This window comes from Aquila chrysaetos, chromosome 20 (genome assembly GCF_900496995.4).
Source record: "Aquila chrysaetos chrysaetos chromosome 20, bAquChr1.4, whole genome shotgun sequence".
Classification (NCBI taxonomy): domain Eukaryota; kingdom Metazoa; phylum Chordata; class Aves; order Accipitriformes; family Accipitridae; genus Aquila; species Aquila chrysaetos.
Window position 1 is genome coordinate 10451648 of NC_044023.1, and position 17568 is coordinate 10469215.

A 17568-nucleotide genomic window follows, 5' to 3' on the forward strand; every position below is an offset into this window, starting at 1 on the left:
AGGTGAAATATTCTTTTTAAGCCAGGGACAATTGAACTGGAATCGACGGAAAAATAGCAATCAAGATGCCATAGTGGTTTTACAACTACTTTTTATCTGCTCCTAAAGCAGCAGTTCACAGAAATTAGACAGGTGTATGGGGACCTGGCCCTTTTCTAGCCCCACAGTTAGCTACACAGGGATTTATGTTTTAATCAACACTATGTTATGGGCAAAACCTGAGCTCCCAGTAGTATTAATATAAATAGCAGAATAGAGAAATCTTTGAGGCTGCTCAGGTCTGATTATTTCTCATGGAGTCTTGAAAAGTTGAGCCTTCATCATGGCTGCTGCCAAGAAAACTAGAAAACAGACGTCCCGCCCCCTGCTCCGGTAGTGCCGCTGAAGTGGTACCTATTACAAAAGCAGAGCTGCAACAGGCAGCAAATCCTGTCCAATTTTTATTCAGGACTTACCATGCCTGTGAAGGAAAAGTGAGTTTTAGACCCCTGTTTTAAAGCTTAATTTGGTATTCTTTATCCAGAAATGGGAAGAGATGTTCTGTTTAGAGACCTTTAACTTTTAGTCTATTTTATGTGTCCTCAAAATTTCCACTTAACTTACATACACAGGGAATGAAGGATTAGTTGATATAAATTCTGTAACATACTGGAATCCGCTCAACCACATCAACTAAAAATGTTGTCCAGGGAGATTTAACACTTTTTAGTAATTACTAATTTGTAATTTCTGGGTTTTAAGATGGTAATATATAACACAACTTGCAATTGTTGCTTGTTCAGCATTTTTAAATCTTAATAAGCATGAAATTTTCTTTAGTATGCAAAATACAGAATGCGTTACATGTATTATTACTTCAGTCCAAAACATTATCTTAAAATACAGTGACGTTTGACAGTTATACTTAAAAAAAATGTTTAACAAGCCAATGTAAAGGGAAGAGCAGGAATACTGAAATAAATGTACCTGTATTTCTCAGGTCTGAAGGCAGTCTAAGCAGAGGGTAAAGTTTAGAAATAAGAATCCTGCCCTGCTTTGCTGATTCACTGTAACTATTATTTTCACTCCACCCTCAGTAGCTGAGCATTGTCCAACTATTCTGCAAAGAGATGGTGGTTTCCTTCCTAACACCTAAATCACACCTTGGCATGTTTGCAAAAGCTACAACAAAGAGTAGACAGTTTCCTTTCTGTTGATGACTAATGACTTTTATGGGTACATCCCCTATATTAGATGTTGCTAAAGACAAGGAGATCTAATTCTATTCTCACTTTTAATTATTCTGAAATAAGTATGATGTAACTGACAGCAATGAAATCACTCCTGATTTTCAGCAAAATTATAAAGGAGTCATTCTTGCAAACCAAGTTCACATCAAGCAATGCACTTCCAGAGGAGAAAGAGGACCAAGGACTGCTATGGGGCTGAAACAGGCCCCTGCAGAGTCCGTCAAAAGGCTGCCCTAAGGTAACTCACACTTCAGAAGTCTCTCTGGGATGTAGAGGAAATAAAGCACATTGCTTAACATCTGCCCCAAATCTACCTCTTCCTTCTCTTGCGGTTCTCGCTGTGCCGCCCTCGTTTCCCACCATGCTCCATCAGTAGGTAACTTGTTGCAGCAGTGCCACAGAACTTTGAGGCATAAAACAGTGCCCTGTTGATTGTTCCATCATGCAGGTTATTGCAAAACAGCAAAAGCTGCAATACTACTACCTCTAACCAAACACACTGACAGGTTACAGACTGTTGAAAGAAGCACCATTATGGCACAAGACTGACATGAATCCCTGCATTCTGTCTTCAGCTGACACCAGCCTCCTCTCTGTTCTGAAGTGGATCTAGTTCCTATCCATTTCTCATGTAACATGAGGATAATAACACTTGCTTATGGCCTTTATATCCCCAGTTGCGCACTTGTGAGGAAAAAATCCTGACTTGTGACACACCAAACAACTCCTCTGATGCATGTCCCACTCACATTGTTAGTGTCTGATTTCATAACCAGACCCACTGAAAATGTTGAATCATCTGATAAATAAAGCATTACTAAAAAGGGTGTGGCCACAGCATTCATAAAAGGCTTAGAAAATGTTACTGAAAAAGACCTTTATATCGTGATTCTTGTCCCGCAACTTGCACTGTAGATTACTTTCACCAGGCAGTCGCTAGCTGCAGTGAAAACACTCTTGGCACTCATTTCATCAACGTAAAATCCTTCTGAAAACTTTTTTCTTTGAAACACAGTTTAGTTTGGAACTATGTAAAGAATAAATAGAACAAGTCCATTCCCTAAGTGTTTAATTTTCTCTTTTGCCATGCTAGGCATCCAGTCTTCTGACAAGCTTAATCCTCTGTAATGGGGTTAGAAATAAAATTTTCTCAGCCACAAAAGAGGCAACTTCCATTTTTAGTTTTGATCTGTATTTTTAGTGTACAGTCAAAGGTAATAAAGAACTCTTGGTCTGCAGTTGTTGGCAATAGTCAATATTCCAATAAAAGGCAGAGCATAGCCTCCAAAGGTTGCTTCACTCTGATACGGGAAAAACACTGTATCAGTCTCCCAGGCCCTTTGTATAATGTCAGGTTCCATGTCTGTTAGTAAGAAATGAATTCCTTGGGAAATTATGTTATGATTATCAACAGCCAAATATTTTTGATTGAGTAAAATCTCATCATGAACATGGTTGGCTATTACAGAAATTCAGAGCAAGTTATGTGAACTATTTGATGTTGATTTACAGTCAAAGGGTTAATACAGAATTTGCACAGGGAGCACACGTGTTACAGCATTTACAATTATGTGAAACCACAGATGCATACTTCCCCTGTGGAGAAAAAATACCAATTCCATAGACTATTATGAAATAAATTTACCTGACTTGTATAATCAACAAGACTGCCTCTCTCCAAGCAGATCTTTTTGCACACCATTAGCAACTAAATAGTTAGAATTCCAGCTAAATCAGCAGCAACAGGATGGCATTCCATACACTCACTCACACTGGTTCAACCTTCCATCTATTGTCAAGGCCTGTGTACCTAATCGGCAGAATCTGGAAAAAAAGTAGTTTGATTTCTGTGGTAAATCAGCCTGGAATGTTACAGCTCCCTATCCATTAAAAATGAAGTCTTTTTATTAATTGATGAAGAAAATTCTCCAGATGTTAATTTCTTCTTGCACTGATGTTTACTATTATAACTATTACATCTATTAATAGTTTATTATAAACTATTATATATAACTAAATATAACTAAATTGCCCGCCCACCCCAGCATCTTTCATATTTTCACATTAATGTTTTCAAACTCCCAGCCTTCCCAAAGTATCTGCATTGGAGCAAAATACCAAAATCACTAAGAACTGAGCTTTCAGCATTGAGGTAGGTTATAGGCAAACACTTCAATTTCTGGTCATTTAGGTGACATCTGACACTGAGGAAAGAACACTTCCTTTTCCTCTGCTTTTTGTGAACAGGACAATGTGACCAATCTCTACTTTTTCCATGGACTACTGTAAGTATGAAATCATTGTCAAAAGTGCAGCTGCCCATAAAAATGAACATCATTGGTAAATCAGACTTTAGATGGAAAAATTCCTTCAGCTGATCTATAGCACCACCTTTAACTTCTGACCTTTTAGAAATAATTCAGGTCTGACCAGTTACAGTTTGAATGTACATACTGTGTGCAGTGCACGTTTTTCACTAACTCAAAAAGTATTTGTTGTTGTGTGGTTTTGGTTGTTTGGGAGGGTTTTTTTTTTTTTTGGGGGGGGGGGGGGTGGATTTCAGTATCAAGTCACCACAATATTTAAATGCAAGATAAAAAAAGGAAAATGAGAGCTTGTTTCCTTAAGTTTTTTGAGATGTATTATCCACATGCACATCCTTATATTGAAGCATATCTTTTCACATCCTCAAGGCGGAAGAATTTTGGCCAACAGTTCCCAAATATCAGGAAAGCATCCTGAGGGTTCTCATGTTTTAAACTGAAGATATAAAAACTAGAGCAACACCTTCTTTCCATTTTCTTTCAACCACAAAGTCCCTCATGTACAGGGCTCCAAGACAGAGGACAGAGATTAGGACTGTGGGATATACATATGGATAACACATCTGAAAGAAGTCCAGTTCAGATACAGAGAAGTAACTTATCAAATTCCCTTTTGAATTACTAATGCAACTATTCACATGCTTAGTGACCCTTCAGAATGTCTCTGATTTAACTGGTGATAGAAACAGAATTAGGAATTGTGTGATAGAGGCCCAACCAAAGACGACAACAGGTATAAACATTTTAAACATCATCCTGTAAATTCAACATAGCTAATGTGTACACAAACTATCTAATATTAAGGAAGCCGTTCAAGTCTTCAATAATAACAAGTTTTACAGAGTCATTATAGATTTTTCTACAGAATTCTAAGCTTCATTGTGCCAGACCAAAAGTCCATTATAAAAACCTTCATTTACCTGAGCAACTTAAGGAATATGAGTGATTTCAAGGCTTATCCCTGAAATTACAGTTTGCAGGATTCATTGACTGGAACAGTGCTTTGAAATCCACTTGGATGAAAACAAAAAGCATACAAATCTTAGGTAATGATTACATCTTCTTTGACAAAACTAATCCAATCCAGGTTATTATGGTTTTGTAGTTGGTGTGGATAGGTTTCACTTGACATGCAGAACCATGTACTGCTAGGAGACGTTCAAGGAGGATATAGGAAAAATAATTACATAAAATCATATTAAGGCAGTTTTATTTAAAAAAAAAAAAAAAACAAACCCCAGACCCTGTCTCTCCAATATAAAAGTTTTAGAAAATTAAAGTTTCTTACAGTTGCCTGACTATATTAAACACCCACCAAAATATCTGTTTCACTTCCAGATGTAGTATGAATAGCAGTTAAAGAGTCTGGTTACTTGTGTGGTGTCCATAACTGCATTAAAAGTGTTTCGGATAAAACAATTGGACTCTTAAGCCAAATCTTCTTATATTACTAAGAAAAGCCCAATGAAAGAAACTGAACAGTAATGTTTTATTTTGATATTTGACTTCTAAATTATAGTATCATAAAAATTTTATTTCTGCAAATGTCAGCTGCAGTCTATTTTCAACAGTTGATGTGTTTGTGTACAGGTACAAATTATGGCAAAAACTATACTTATCATTTAAAATGTTGAACACACTGCTGTATCTCAAACCTTCAGCTTTCCAACGTTTCTTCCACCCTCCCAGAAAATACATTTTAAAACATCCAAACAACATCCACACACTTGAGTCTAGTAGAAATTAAAGGGATCCTTTCACTGTTAACATTCTGTTTAGAGTTTACTAATGCTTGAAAAGAGTAGTAAGCTAACCTCTAATATGTGTATTAACATATTTGTTTCAAAAATATTTTTTACAAGGATTTTTGCTGTTATTCTTCTTGAAGGGAAAATACAGAATTCTTGCAAATTCAGTACTGTGTCCTTCCAGCTTCTCAATATACACAATATTTTTCTAATTTTTTAAAGCACTGTAGCTTTGTAAAACAAAACAAAACAAAACAAACCCCAAACTATGCTAAATCAGATTAAGTATTACTTTGCTCAATTTTGTATATTTTAAGTGTGGGCTTGTCCTACTCTAAATTTTCAATTAATTAATTATATTCTCTTTCTTCTGAGGACATATAATATGCTGTTTCCACCTTATGCTAAGAAGGAATGAAGGAATTCTTCTTTTCTCCCCCTCCCTCCCAACAGATTTGATTGGCATCTGCATAGATCTTACAATTTAAAAAATAAATTTGCAGGATTGTACAGCAAATTTTGAAGAAATAAAAATAAAAACATTAATGACAAGTGATTCTTTGTGCAACTGCCTTCATCTGTTTTCAAAACTGAGCTTTCTTAGAGCTCAAAATGAAAACCTAATTCCATTAAAGTAATACCAATTCTGCTACTGAATGTAACGGAACAAGGAAGTCTTCCCTATCTTTAGTCTAGCATAAAATAAACAGTATGTGAGCTGGGACTTTCCATGGAGGAAAGCAGCATTGCCTTCACCAACTAACTGCTAAGAAATTGCCTCCTCCTCATATTTTGCAGCTTTGGCATTTCGATGCACAGCAGCTCTTCAGCACACAAATTTTGTAACCTTTCTGCCTGTCTTATCAACCCAAACTCTCTATTAAAATGGCAAGAATGGCACTGAATCAAGATCCTTCACAGCTGGATTTAGTGGAGGACCATTTACCTCTAGATTATTCTGCCTAGTTTGACCGAGGTATATTTCCACTTCAAAGAATGGGAAAATATGAAGAATTTTGCTTTCAGTACAGCTCAAGGCACAGCACAAAAAAACATCACTGAAGGTGCAGATGATTCACTATGTACTTAAAAACTACCAAAAAATCACTTGGGTGTTGCAAGTTTGAGGTTTTCCAGTTAGTGTTCTTTCAAATTCAGAAAACAGGAAGCGTAAGAAACATAACATTAATGGACAAGGCCCTCCAAACCTGATACATACATCTAGTTGATCACAGAATTCCGTATTACAATTGCAAAGCATGTCGGAGTTATGCCATTGATGGTTATGTTCAAATAATTGTTACAGCACTTTCTTACTCCAGTTGTGACAACAATTTCAAGTCTTTTGTTTGGAAATTCAAATGATTAAGTATAAACTGATGCAAAAAAAAAAAATTACCCTGGAGCTTTAAAGCTGCTCAGCCAAAACCATCACTGGTTTAACAGTTCTATCTCATGCTATTAAAATGAATAATACAATGTAACAGTTAGCAATGTCTATTTCTCATCTATCAAAACTGAGGTGGTTTAGTTCTCATTTGAGGTGGTTTAGTTCTCCCTTGACGTACTCCTAAAGTAACCTCCTGATAGTTGAATGCGAAGACAGGTTAAACGAGACAGACTCTGACTCCATGAGCAAAATTAGCAAAGGCACATTGATAAGGTGTCCTTTACTATTTTCTGTTATCATGCTTATTCCAATAGTGCCTAGAATTGCAGTTACATAGATGGGTTTTACTTACGAAAAGTTGCTCTTTGGAAACAGCAGGGATATTTTGGATGATGGTATATCTACCTGGTCACTACAGAAGAAAGGACATGCATGCTCTGTGTCTTTAGATAAACATGTCCAGTTTTAGTTTTGGCATTTTTTGTTAATATAACACTAGTAATATTATACTGCCTCAATCACTAAGTAATGATAAGTAGTACGAACCACAAAATAACTCATAGGCTTCTGTTTACTGGTTGGCTCAAAACAAAGTATTCATGCCTGTTAACTGCTTAACTGGTTTTACCCCAGGTAATCTTGTAGCAGTATGTTCTTGAAGGATAATATGAAATCCCCCATAAAGCATACTCATCTCATGGCTGAAAAAATCCAGAATGATGCCTTAAATACAAAATCTGGTCTTCCTTCCCCCGTCTCTTTAAAGTATTCTTTATATTAACTGTTCCAGGAAGAAAACAGGAAACTTCAGTTTCCTTGGTATCACTCAGCATATGCAGGATCTATACTGTTGTCTATTATAAAAATGATACTTCAGACTCAATATGGTACTATTTGTGAGTCATCATCGCCAGATTGTGGAGAAGAGATAGAAGAATCATACAGAAGAGGGAGACATGTGCTTATCTGAAATTAAATACTGAGACACATTTACATTTGGGAAAGAGAGGAGACTGTGAGGAAAGGAGCTCAAACATTTCTAAAAGAAAATAATTTCTGCTGATGAATTTCTTGATCTCACATTTGGCATTTTAGCTTGCTTCTGCAAATAATCCTGCTCTCATTCACTACAACACCCCTGCCATCAAGTATGTCAGCACTTAAAACTAGAGGCTGGACTACAAAATTTACTAAGACTTAACGTTCCAAGCTATTTTATATCCAGTTGCAAGATTATTTCTAGCAAAAAAAAGTCGATTTTGATTATGGCATCTGTAAACAATGTAATATCGTAACTTTTAAATTAATAATAGGAATAATTTTGAAATGCGTTCTCATCTATTTTTCCAAGCTGCATTTCTCAAATCATGAAAGACCAACAGATTCAAGTTTACTGGCCATAAAAAAATCCCTTAGGAATAACAGATCTTCTTCAGGGAGTATTTGTTCCTTCATGTAGATGTAGTGCTGAGACAGTGTGGTAGTTAAAGCACAAACAGAGGCTGTTGATAAAGTGGCAATGCATAACAATGCTGTAATGTATTATAAAGGAGCAATTGCCTGCAGTTCGTCAGTATGGATATGGCAATGAAGTTCTGCTTTACATATTCCAGGCACTAAGAATTTTGTAGCAGTGATTACAGGAGGTTCTTCTTCTCCTATAAAAGGAAAAAAAGTGAGGTTCATTAATTGAAACACTGATTTTCTATTTGGTCAACACTTTAGAAACAATGCAAAGAAAACTTATAAAAACCCTCTGGATCATAACGCCATACATTCATAATGCTGAACTACCATGCTCAGTAACTCCTTATCTAAAGAATTAATACGAATTTTCTACCCAGGCAGGGCTTCTTAGAGAAAACCTTGTTAGTGAAGGGACCTAGTAAAGGTTTGGTTGTTGGTACTTCCTCAAAATTAAACTGGTTTGAACTTCAGTTGATGATGCCCAATATGATGATCTCTTTGAGAATCTGCAGAATCAGTACTCTGCACGTGAACTGCACAGAAAGACAAAGTATTACAAATTATGTGATTTATGATTTTAATTGAAAAGATTAAATCAAACTGTCCTTTAAAGAAGAAAGGAAAGATCTACCCTGAGATGCTAAATGATAGAGCTATTCACTTCTGTTCTGACCAAGTAACGGATAAAAAATAGATAGCCAGAACAGAAATGGTACTGTGAATTCAGAGTAACAATTTGGACATGTCCAACTCTTAGAACAGGAATAAAAGCTAAAAAATTCTATCTACTCCTCTCATGATTAGGCATATAAATACTAGGGCTATAAATATTTTGTATGTCCGGGACAGTAAAAATATTTAATGGGTTGCACTCTAAAAGGCAGATGATGCTCAGTTCTAGATATTGTCTCCTTTGTACCCTGTACCTAATTAGGGCTGTGGTTTGGGTGAGGGGAGGTTTGAGTGAGAGTCGATCAGAGCAGTGCTTTTGGACAGGGACAGTGAATGGGAAAATGGCAGAAGTTATTGTGGTTTCTTAAGATGTTGGAACATCAGTGTTAAGATCCAACTCTACCAGCTAGTGCTGTAATATTTAACCTCTATAGCTGAAACATGTGAACAAGTAAGTATGTGACTTGAGAATTAATTACAGGAAAGACTGCCTCTTTCTTCCAGTGACTCCTTGGCAGCTGGGATACCCAGCTGACAGCTCTGTGATTGAATCAGGAGGGGAATACTGGTAAAGCATTCTCACAGAAAGGCCATAAATTTTAAACTAGCATCCTACTTTCATCCAACACTAGAACCTTTACAGATATCATCTGTAATTTTTCCAACAAATGTGAAAAAAGGCTACGTTAGAAGATGGCAGGAAATTAAAGAATATATTAAATTTGAAACAATAACAGAGTATTTGTGGCTTATGTAACGAAATCAGTAAATCTGGGTTTTTTCTACCTGAAAAGTTTTCAGGTTTTAGTTATTTTGTCCTACAGACTATCTAGCCTATAAATATAGATGCTATGTCTGTAAATCAATATCTCTATTCTCTCCCCCCAAGATAATTCTGGCATCAAATATTAGTTATGAATTATCTGAATAATAAAAAAATTAATCCATTTAGCCAAGAGAAAAGTCTAACAAATTACCTCACTGTCAACGTGCATTCAAGAAAGCAGAACAGCATACCACCATCAAAATGCAATATTCACCTGTTGTAGCTGCTTAAGGAAAATCTCGGCAAACAGCAGTTTAATCCTATGAACACAATTGCTGGAACTTTCCACGCTGATGTAGTTGTGATGCCAGTTCAATGTACTGTAACTGGTAAGGTCACATCAGCTTTTTATATAGCCTGAGGCAATATCTACACCTTCTAACCATAGGCATCTAAGCTGGGTATCTATTTCAGAGAGTGTCTTCCAAGCATTTAAATTCCTCCACTGAAACCCGTTTGTTCATTCCCCCCAGCCCCATATCCAGTGAGAAGCCTAATGTCATTCTGAAACTTCAGTTAACCACAGTACAGACTATATTCCTAAAGGTTCCAGCATGTGTTGGAGCAAAATAGGATGTCAGTTCTAGATTTATGGCTGTTCTGTAAGAATGCTTCACCATATCACCCTCTTCATTAAACCACACAGCTGTCAGCTGAGTATCCCAGCTGCCAAGAAGTCCCTGGAAGAAGGAAGCCATCTCTCCAATAATAGGTCAATTAATGAGAAGTGACTTATTAACAGAATTTTAGTGAACTCTTACTTAGCTAAGAATCCCCACCCCCCAATAAGTTAAGGAAAAGATTCATTTTTCTGAAATTATTGAAACCTATCTTTTTTACCATCTTTATACAATGCTTACCTTTCTCTGCAGCGTTCTATATGACTCCTCACATATTAAGTATTTTGAGATGGTAGAAATATGCACACAGTAACTGAACATAATTTTTGAAACACTGCTGTATCTTACCTAAACCTGATGATGAAGAAACACTTCCTGTAATGGAAGATGTTTCAATTTGGTCTGTCAATAGTCCTTCCATTAAAGGTAAAGATAATTCAGATGAAGGAACAGATGAATCATAGATTCCAGAATCTCGAGGCATATCTTTAAGATTTGAAGCTTTAACAACATGTAACAACGGCTGAAGAACAGAGCTGCCACCACCTTGAACGTCCTGAGTTTCTATATCTTCTCCAAGGTTTAAGTGCTGAATTATACAGTGAGAGTCTGAATTCCCCGCTGAAATATTTACATCTGTTTTCAGGTAAAAATCGTCATCCATCACCTGTTTAGTCACCAAGTCATTTAAAACCAAGCCTGAATCAAATTTTTCCATGACAGGCTCCGAGTAATGTAAAGAAGGTGGAGGAAAGGGAATAAATTGTTTCTCAAACCAGTCTGGTTCCTGATCAATGAACTGATGCATATTGCAAATGGCAACATAAAGGGACCTCCCAGATTTGCTCCTGAAATAATTCCTTTTACTAATGTTAACAGGAAACACCTCTGAATCCTGTACACTAAGATCTCTGGAGTGTAAATGCGAATACAGCTGAGGGAGATTGTCCATGAGTTTGTATTTTGTACTTAGATCCAGAATACCAGGGATGTCTCCTTCACAGGAGTAATCAAAGTAGACTGCAATGAACTTGCAGAGGTCATTTGAATTCTGCTTTGCTTGACGAAGCTTCTCTGCAACAGTCAACACAGCAAACAGAAAGAGTTCTCCTTTTCCTGCATCTTTGGTTATCCCTCTGTGTTTCCAGTTCTTTTTTTCAACAAAGTATTTCATTCCCTTGGAACACACAATGATGATAAACTGGGACTCGTTTATTTTTTTAATAAGCCATTCTTTCTGACCTTCTTTACAAATTTTTAGATCTTCCCACAAATCTAGAGCCACCTGGAAAAGAACAGAACATTCTGGTTGATATTCATTATAAGATATATTTGCTAATAAAATTTAAATGAGTTATACTCAGTGAGTCAGCTTGTATTTATCCAACAGTTGAGAATTAATGATTAATTTAACTACAGCTTGTCTCTGATACAAATACAAGCTGTTTTAAAAGAGAAATAAGTAATTATTAACATAGCATTGACAGCGGACAACCTGGAATCAATGATACTAACTATGTCAGTAGTTATTTGCTAAAATAAGCAAGGCCTCACATTCATTCTAAACTTGGCTTACAGGCTGAATATTTCAGTGGGCTAAGGAAGTAGGTGAATTGCTAAGGTAAAAAGGAGAACCTTCTGGGCTTGCTTTTTTTTTTTTTTTTTAAACAAGGAGGCTACTTACTACATGAACCCATTTTGCTGCTTACTTATTACATACCTAATTATACCCATGTTATGTATAAATTTATGGAATCAACAAGTAACAGTGCAAAGCCAGGTAGTTGAATGTAAACTGGTTCCTTAAAAAATAATGGATTTGGTACATCGCAATATTTCTCCGGGAATAAAAAGAATACAGAAAATGTGGCTGGACCAAGTAAATTACTATTTACTTATCTGATCAAATTAGATATCATCAACCCACAATAAACAATATATTGTGCCTGCTCAAACAATGTAACTGTTGTATATTTGGATTCTTAATGTGCTGAATGTGAAGGAAATCCATATTCATTTATCATGTTTTTCATATTAATGAAATCTGATGCCAAGAATTTTCATATCTAGATACAAACATAATTAGTGCCTATAACATCAAGCCCTTTCAGTTAGGCTGCAAAACAGCAGCAGCTTATCTCTGATAAGAAAGCTCTGAAAATTTAATCATAAGTGTTTTTTTATTTTGTACTTTGTCAAATTTTCTGAACATTCTACATGGTCTGAAATGCCGGTATACACCAAGATGAAGGGCACAATGCTTTATCTCATGAAAGAAAGAATGAGCAGGAGAATAACAGAAAAAAATAGATGCAAAAGACTTCTATAATAGATACACATCAACACTATTTATAAAGTCTTCTCTCAAGCATTTTTCCAGAAAACAAAGTATTTTTGCTCTGCTACCTCACCCATAACAGAGCGGAAAACTTTGCCATGTCAGAAGACAGAGAGTAGGTGGATGCCTAGAACACAAGGACTCATGAAAACTGTTATCGCAGAGTCAGCTACAAGAACAAAGTAATCATGCCTGAAGTGGTCAGGCAGTTGGACCAAATGATCATTGCAGGTCCCCTCCAACTGAACTACTCTATTCTATGCGCGGGGAAGAGAAGTCACTTTACAGCTGCTTGGGACATACTCTGACACTACCTGTACAATGCAGGTAGTTTTTCTTTTGTGTCTGTTTTTGCTTCTGTTCTTCAAAACACTGTCTGATCTCCTATCTGTGAGAAAGGATTCTGTTCTTCAAAACACTGTCTGATCTCCTATCTGTGAGAAAGGATTTTTAGTATGGCCATGTTATTATCTTAAATGACTGTTAAATGCCACTGGTTTTGTCCTTTATGAGAAAACATTCCAATACAATGTGAAAAACGGTTGTGCAACTGTTCCATTATGCATTGAGCAGCACTTTTTTGTATTAAGCTCCACAGCTTCAATAATAACACATATTATTTCTGTATGTAGACGCTATCAATATTTTGTTATATAAATCTTAAATGATGCCTGATACCATGTGTTCCATGATACACAGTTATAGCAGTAACAGCTCACCTTAACACTATTTCAAAGAAGTATGGTGTAGCAGGGCTAAAGTACATCTCTAAAAAGGGGATTTAAGTAAGTTACCTATAAAACACCCTACCTGAACTATTTTAAACATTATGAATGAATTGTGACCATCCCCCAACATGCGAGGCATCGATTATGTTACTGTGTGTGGCCACTAGAGGCCAGACTTGCTGTATAGTTCAAAAACTAGTTCCCGTTCACATTTAAAATCACGGTGGCAGGAAAGGCAGCAAAAATAGATTAACAATTGTCTTGCCTTTTTACAGTTGAAAAGTGAAAGACTGGCCACGTATTGATTATATTTTAGAAAGCAGTCTGAGATTCTAAGCCTAGTCGTTCAAAGTAACAATTTTAAATGTCTTTCTCATAGCTTTAAATCAAAAACAAGAAAAAGACATGCTGATTTTACAGCATTAATGGAACAGAAGGGAAGTTAAAAAAAATTAAAATCAATAAAAATTAATACATAATGTCAACAATTAATCCTAATTACATAGATTTTGCTCTATGAGTAGGAGTTTTGATGCATTCAACTACTTTAAAATTACAATATAAAACGTCTTTCAGGATTACTGAAGTTATCAGGTAGACACCAATACCTCTTTGTGGCTGCTGACTATAAAGATGCAAGACCTACTTAACAGAAAAAGCAGTTAATATGAAACAAGCTAAACATGGCTGAATGAAAGTCCTGGAACCAATACAGTACACATTTTCCACTACTTTTTTTTTTTTTTTTTTTTTTTTTTTTTTTACATGGGCTATGATCTGTTCCTTTTCCCTAAGTAAAGGAAATGTATATACCCAATATTTAGAAAAATAATGAAAGTTATCTCTGTGGAGAGATTGAAATACCTCACTTTCAAGCACATAATTATTATGAATTTTGGGGGTGCTGTTTCAATTACGGAAACTCTGTTTACAGAAGAAATGAGTTTACCTCACAGCCACAAAAGTCCTGAAGAAAATAAGCAAAGCATTGGATGACGTTAACGTGTTTCTGGCAATCTTTACTGGAATAGCAGATGAACACTTTTGGCCGGGGACGAAGTCTTTCCACATGGAGACCTGCAGCATATGCTGAAGATTCTGAGCTTTCCTCATCTAGATGGGAATATATATTTTCTAGATTGGAAGAAAGAAAGAGAGTTCACACTATAAAGCTCGGTTTTGTTCGGGTTTTGTGGGGTTTGTTTTGGTTTTGTTTTTTTTTTTTAAACTTTTGTAGGCATGTTACTAATGCATACAGTAATGACTTTTTTCATAAGAGATTCCTTTCCTTTCCAGCCTGAAAAACAAAAGTTGCACACGCTCTATTTATCCAGCTTATGAGTTGCTACATATGTGGAAAAAACTTTGAAAGTGAAATGTGCAATTATTACTGTACAACTCAGCAAACTCAAGAAAGGTTTATTTTTACAAATAGTGAGCTTGTTTCAACTCTATCCAGCTTCAACAGTCTTCACCCCTCTGTTCAAATAGTATAACCCTTAAAGATGTATCATCATCAAGAGTTCCCTGTATAACGGTCTTATTTTAAAAAAAAAAAAAACCAAAAAACTACAACACAAGCCAGGTAAGAATATTAAACTCCAGGAACACAGATCCCTTCAGAACATCATATAGTATCTCTCTGGTGTATATAGACACACACACGTTTGGACATTAATTTGACATTAATTTGAATTAGGATATGATTAATTTAAATCAAAATAGCTATTAGTGTTTCTTTCCTTGTATAGATGTTTTTATGCTGGAACATAAAAGTCTGGCTTTACACCAGACTAATTCAATCTAATTCTAGAGTTGATTAAACTAATTTGGAATAAAGCATGAGTATTCCAAAATAAGAATATCCATCTAGGGATTTAATTTAGAACAATTCAAAAGGAATAGCTTTTCTGGAACAACTCTCTCTGTAGACAAATCCTTACTGATTTGTCTGGGTTTTGTGTTGGAACTGTGCTAGCTGTGAGCAAAGGGATAGCTACAGAAGACCAGAAGGTAAAAGGATTTAACCCAGATGGCATATAGCACTTGCAGTATACCTCAATGCCAAAATTCAGATGGATAACACAGATATGTGAGGTTTGGGGAAGTAATCTCTTTTTCCATATCCATGAAACCGCATGATTCCCTAGATTCTACAAAAAATGCCAATTGATTTTTAACATCTCAATGTTTAACAAGTGTGGCTTGCCAGCTCCTGGACACAGTGGAGAGAGAAGTCAGCAAAGAGGGATGGAATCTCATTTAGAGAAACATCTGCAAGTAAGTCTTCGAAAGAGTAAATTTAGGAAAATGGCTTAGGATGAAGTGTAAAGGCAACTTCCAGGAAAGTGAGCAAATCTGGAATAATAGATACAGGCAGTATTCCAGAGAGTGCTGAGAATTGTATTGTATCACATGGCTTTACCTTCCTTCTCATTTAAAATAAATATGAATTAGACATTTCTGAGTTAAATAAGGGAATGTTTAAAATATATCAATTTACAGATCCGTTTGTATTCTACATGGTCATGTAGTACTTTCACAAATAAAATGAAACCCGAAACCAAAAATACTTCCCAACAGCAATTTTGCTCTCTTCTTTCTACAGTGAAGTCTTGATTTGTGATACAGTACTTTCTATGGCAGCAAATTACCATCAAGCACTGATTAAGAATTTGCTACAAGTTTCAACACACAAAAAAAGCTGTGGGCAATAAGGAGAGGGAAGTAGAAAAGAAAAGAAAGCTCTTCAGATAAAGGTATTTCTGGAACAAACCTACCAGTTAAGACTTTTTTGGTTGCAACAGTGCATCTTTAAGTGGAACTCTGTATTGAATAAACCCTCTTACCTTGCTGTTTCTTGCGGCACATCACTGTGAAAAGTGTTGCAAATGCTGAAATGACAACTAATGGGACTGTAATGGCAATAGCTCTTATTGGTCCAGCCCACGGAGAATGTACTTTGAAAAATAAAGCAGAATTAGCCATAAAAAATAAGCTATATTATAATTATCTAATCAAATCTTCACACTAGGAATGTAAAACTGCTGCAGTACACTATTAGCAGGTAATTCTCAAATATCCAGTAGAATCAAACATCATCATGTTCTGCTCCATTTTAAATTGGTTTTATGCTGACTGTCTCCATCACCACAGCATTAGAGCAACTAACACAAGTATCAAGTGCTGCATACCAACTCATACTTCCCCCCACAAGAACAACTTTACAGGAAGTGTAGTTTTGGTAAGATATGCAATAGTCATTTGGACCTGACAGATTTTTATTCCAGGGTGCTGAACTAGCCACTTAGAAACAACTCTCTTCCTGCACAGATTATCTTTAGCAATGTGCATTAGGATTCAGTCCCTTTTGCCCATTGCCTTCATCTGAGGCTATGTTTTGTATCTCCAGTTACATTCTGAAATCCCTATTTAGCTTCTCAATAACTGGTCTTATCCACAGACATGCTAAGCATTCACCTGACAGGTTTTCTAGACTGCTTGATTTGACTTCAGGGCTGAAGTACATAGGCAGGTAACACATTTAGACTGCTCTCTCAGTTTCACTACATTATTTCCACACTACTGCATGCATAAGTTGCATGCAATTAAGATATAGACTATGATTCTTCATATCCATATATACAACAAAAGTGACTTTCCCACACAGATTTCCAATGACATATTGATCTAAACTGTACTAAATATAAATGTACAGACAGGCAGATGCGTATGTACAAGTGCGCATGTCTGCTCTTTTTTCCTTAGGTCAAAAAAATCACAGCACAATTGCCTCAGTAGCCTTGATTATGGCAAAGAGACACAGGTCAAATCGAGATTTGTTTCCAACATAATTAAAACAATCTAAATTAATAAGGTAAATACTGTATACTGTTTAAAAAACAAAATTCATACCTGGTTTTAGCGCATAGTGCATTGTTTTCCTTGTTGTATTAGTGTCATCAACCAGCTTTGAAAAGTAAAAGTTGAATGTTATTTTGTGGATATTTAATTTTATTTATTTTTGCAATACATAAACTATAACAGCTTTCATGACCAAATGTGAAGAAACTTACTGTTCAAAAAGTTAAAATTAAAGAACACCACAAACTAGTAATTAGTGAAATCACCTTTGTTGGTACATAGTTTAATGTTGTAACATTAATTTTCAGAGTTCACATACTGTCACCATCAAGAGAAATACACAGCTTTTAAGTGTAGTAAAA

At 35.8% G+C, this 17568-nt stretch overlaps 1 protein-coding gene across 6 annotated transcripts in view; it reads right to left on the reverse strand.

The window, feature by feature from the left end:
* Nucleotides 1–5028: 5028 nt before the first annotated feature.
* IL17RD (interleukin 17 receptor D) overlaps nucleotides 5029–17568 on the reverse strand; it is a 75646-nt gene continuing 63106 nt past the window's right edge. For all 6 annotated transcript variants that reach the window (XM_029996248.2, XM_029996247.2, XM_029996252.2 and 3 more), the window contains 5 exons: nucleotides 17258–17312; nucleotides 16192–16302; nucleotides 14292–14476; nucleotides 10625–11561; nucleotides 5029–8349 (listed from right to left, as the gene is read on the reverse strand). In XM_029996248.2, the coding sequence (XP_029852108.1) occupies nucleotides 8234–8349; nucleotides 10625–11561; nucleotides 14292–14476; nucleotides 16192–16302; nucleotides 17258–17312 (1404 nt within the window). In that variant the 3' untranslated portion in view covers nucleotides 5029–8233. The remainder of the gene's footprint in view (nucleotides 8350–10624; nucleotides 11562–14291; nucleotides 14477–16191; nucleotides 16303–17257; nucleotides 17313–17568) is intronic.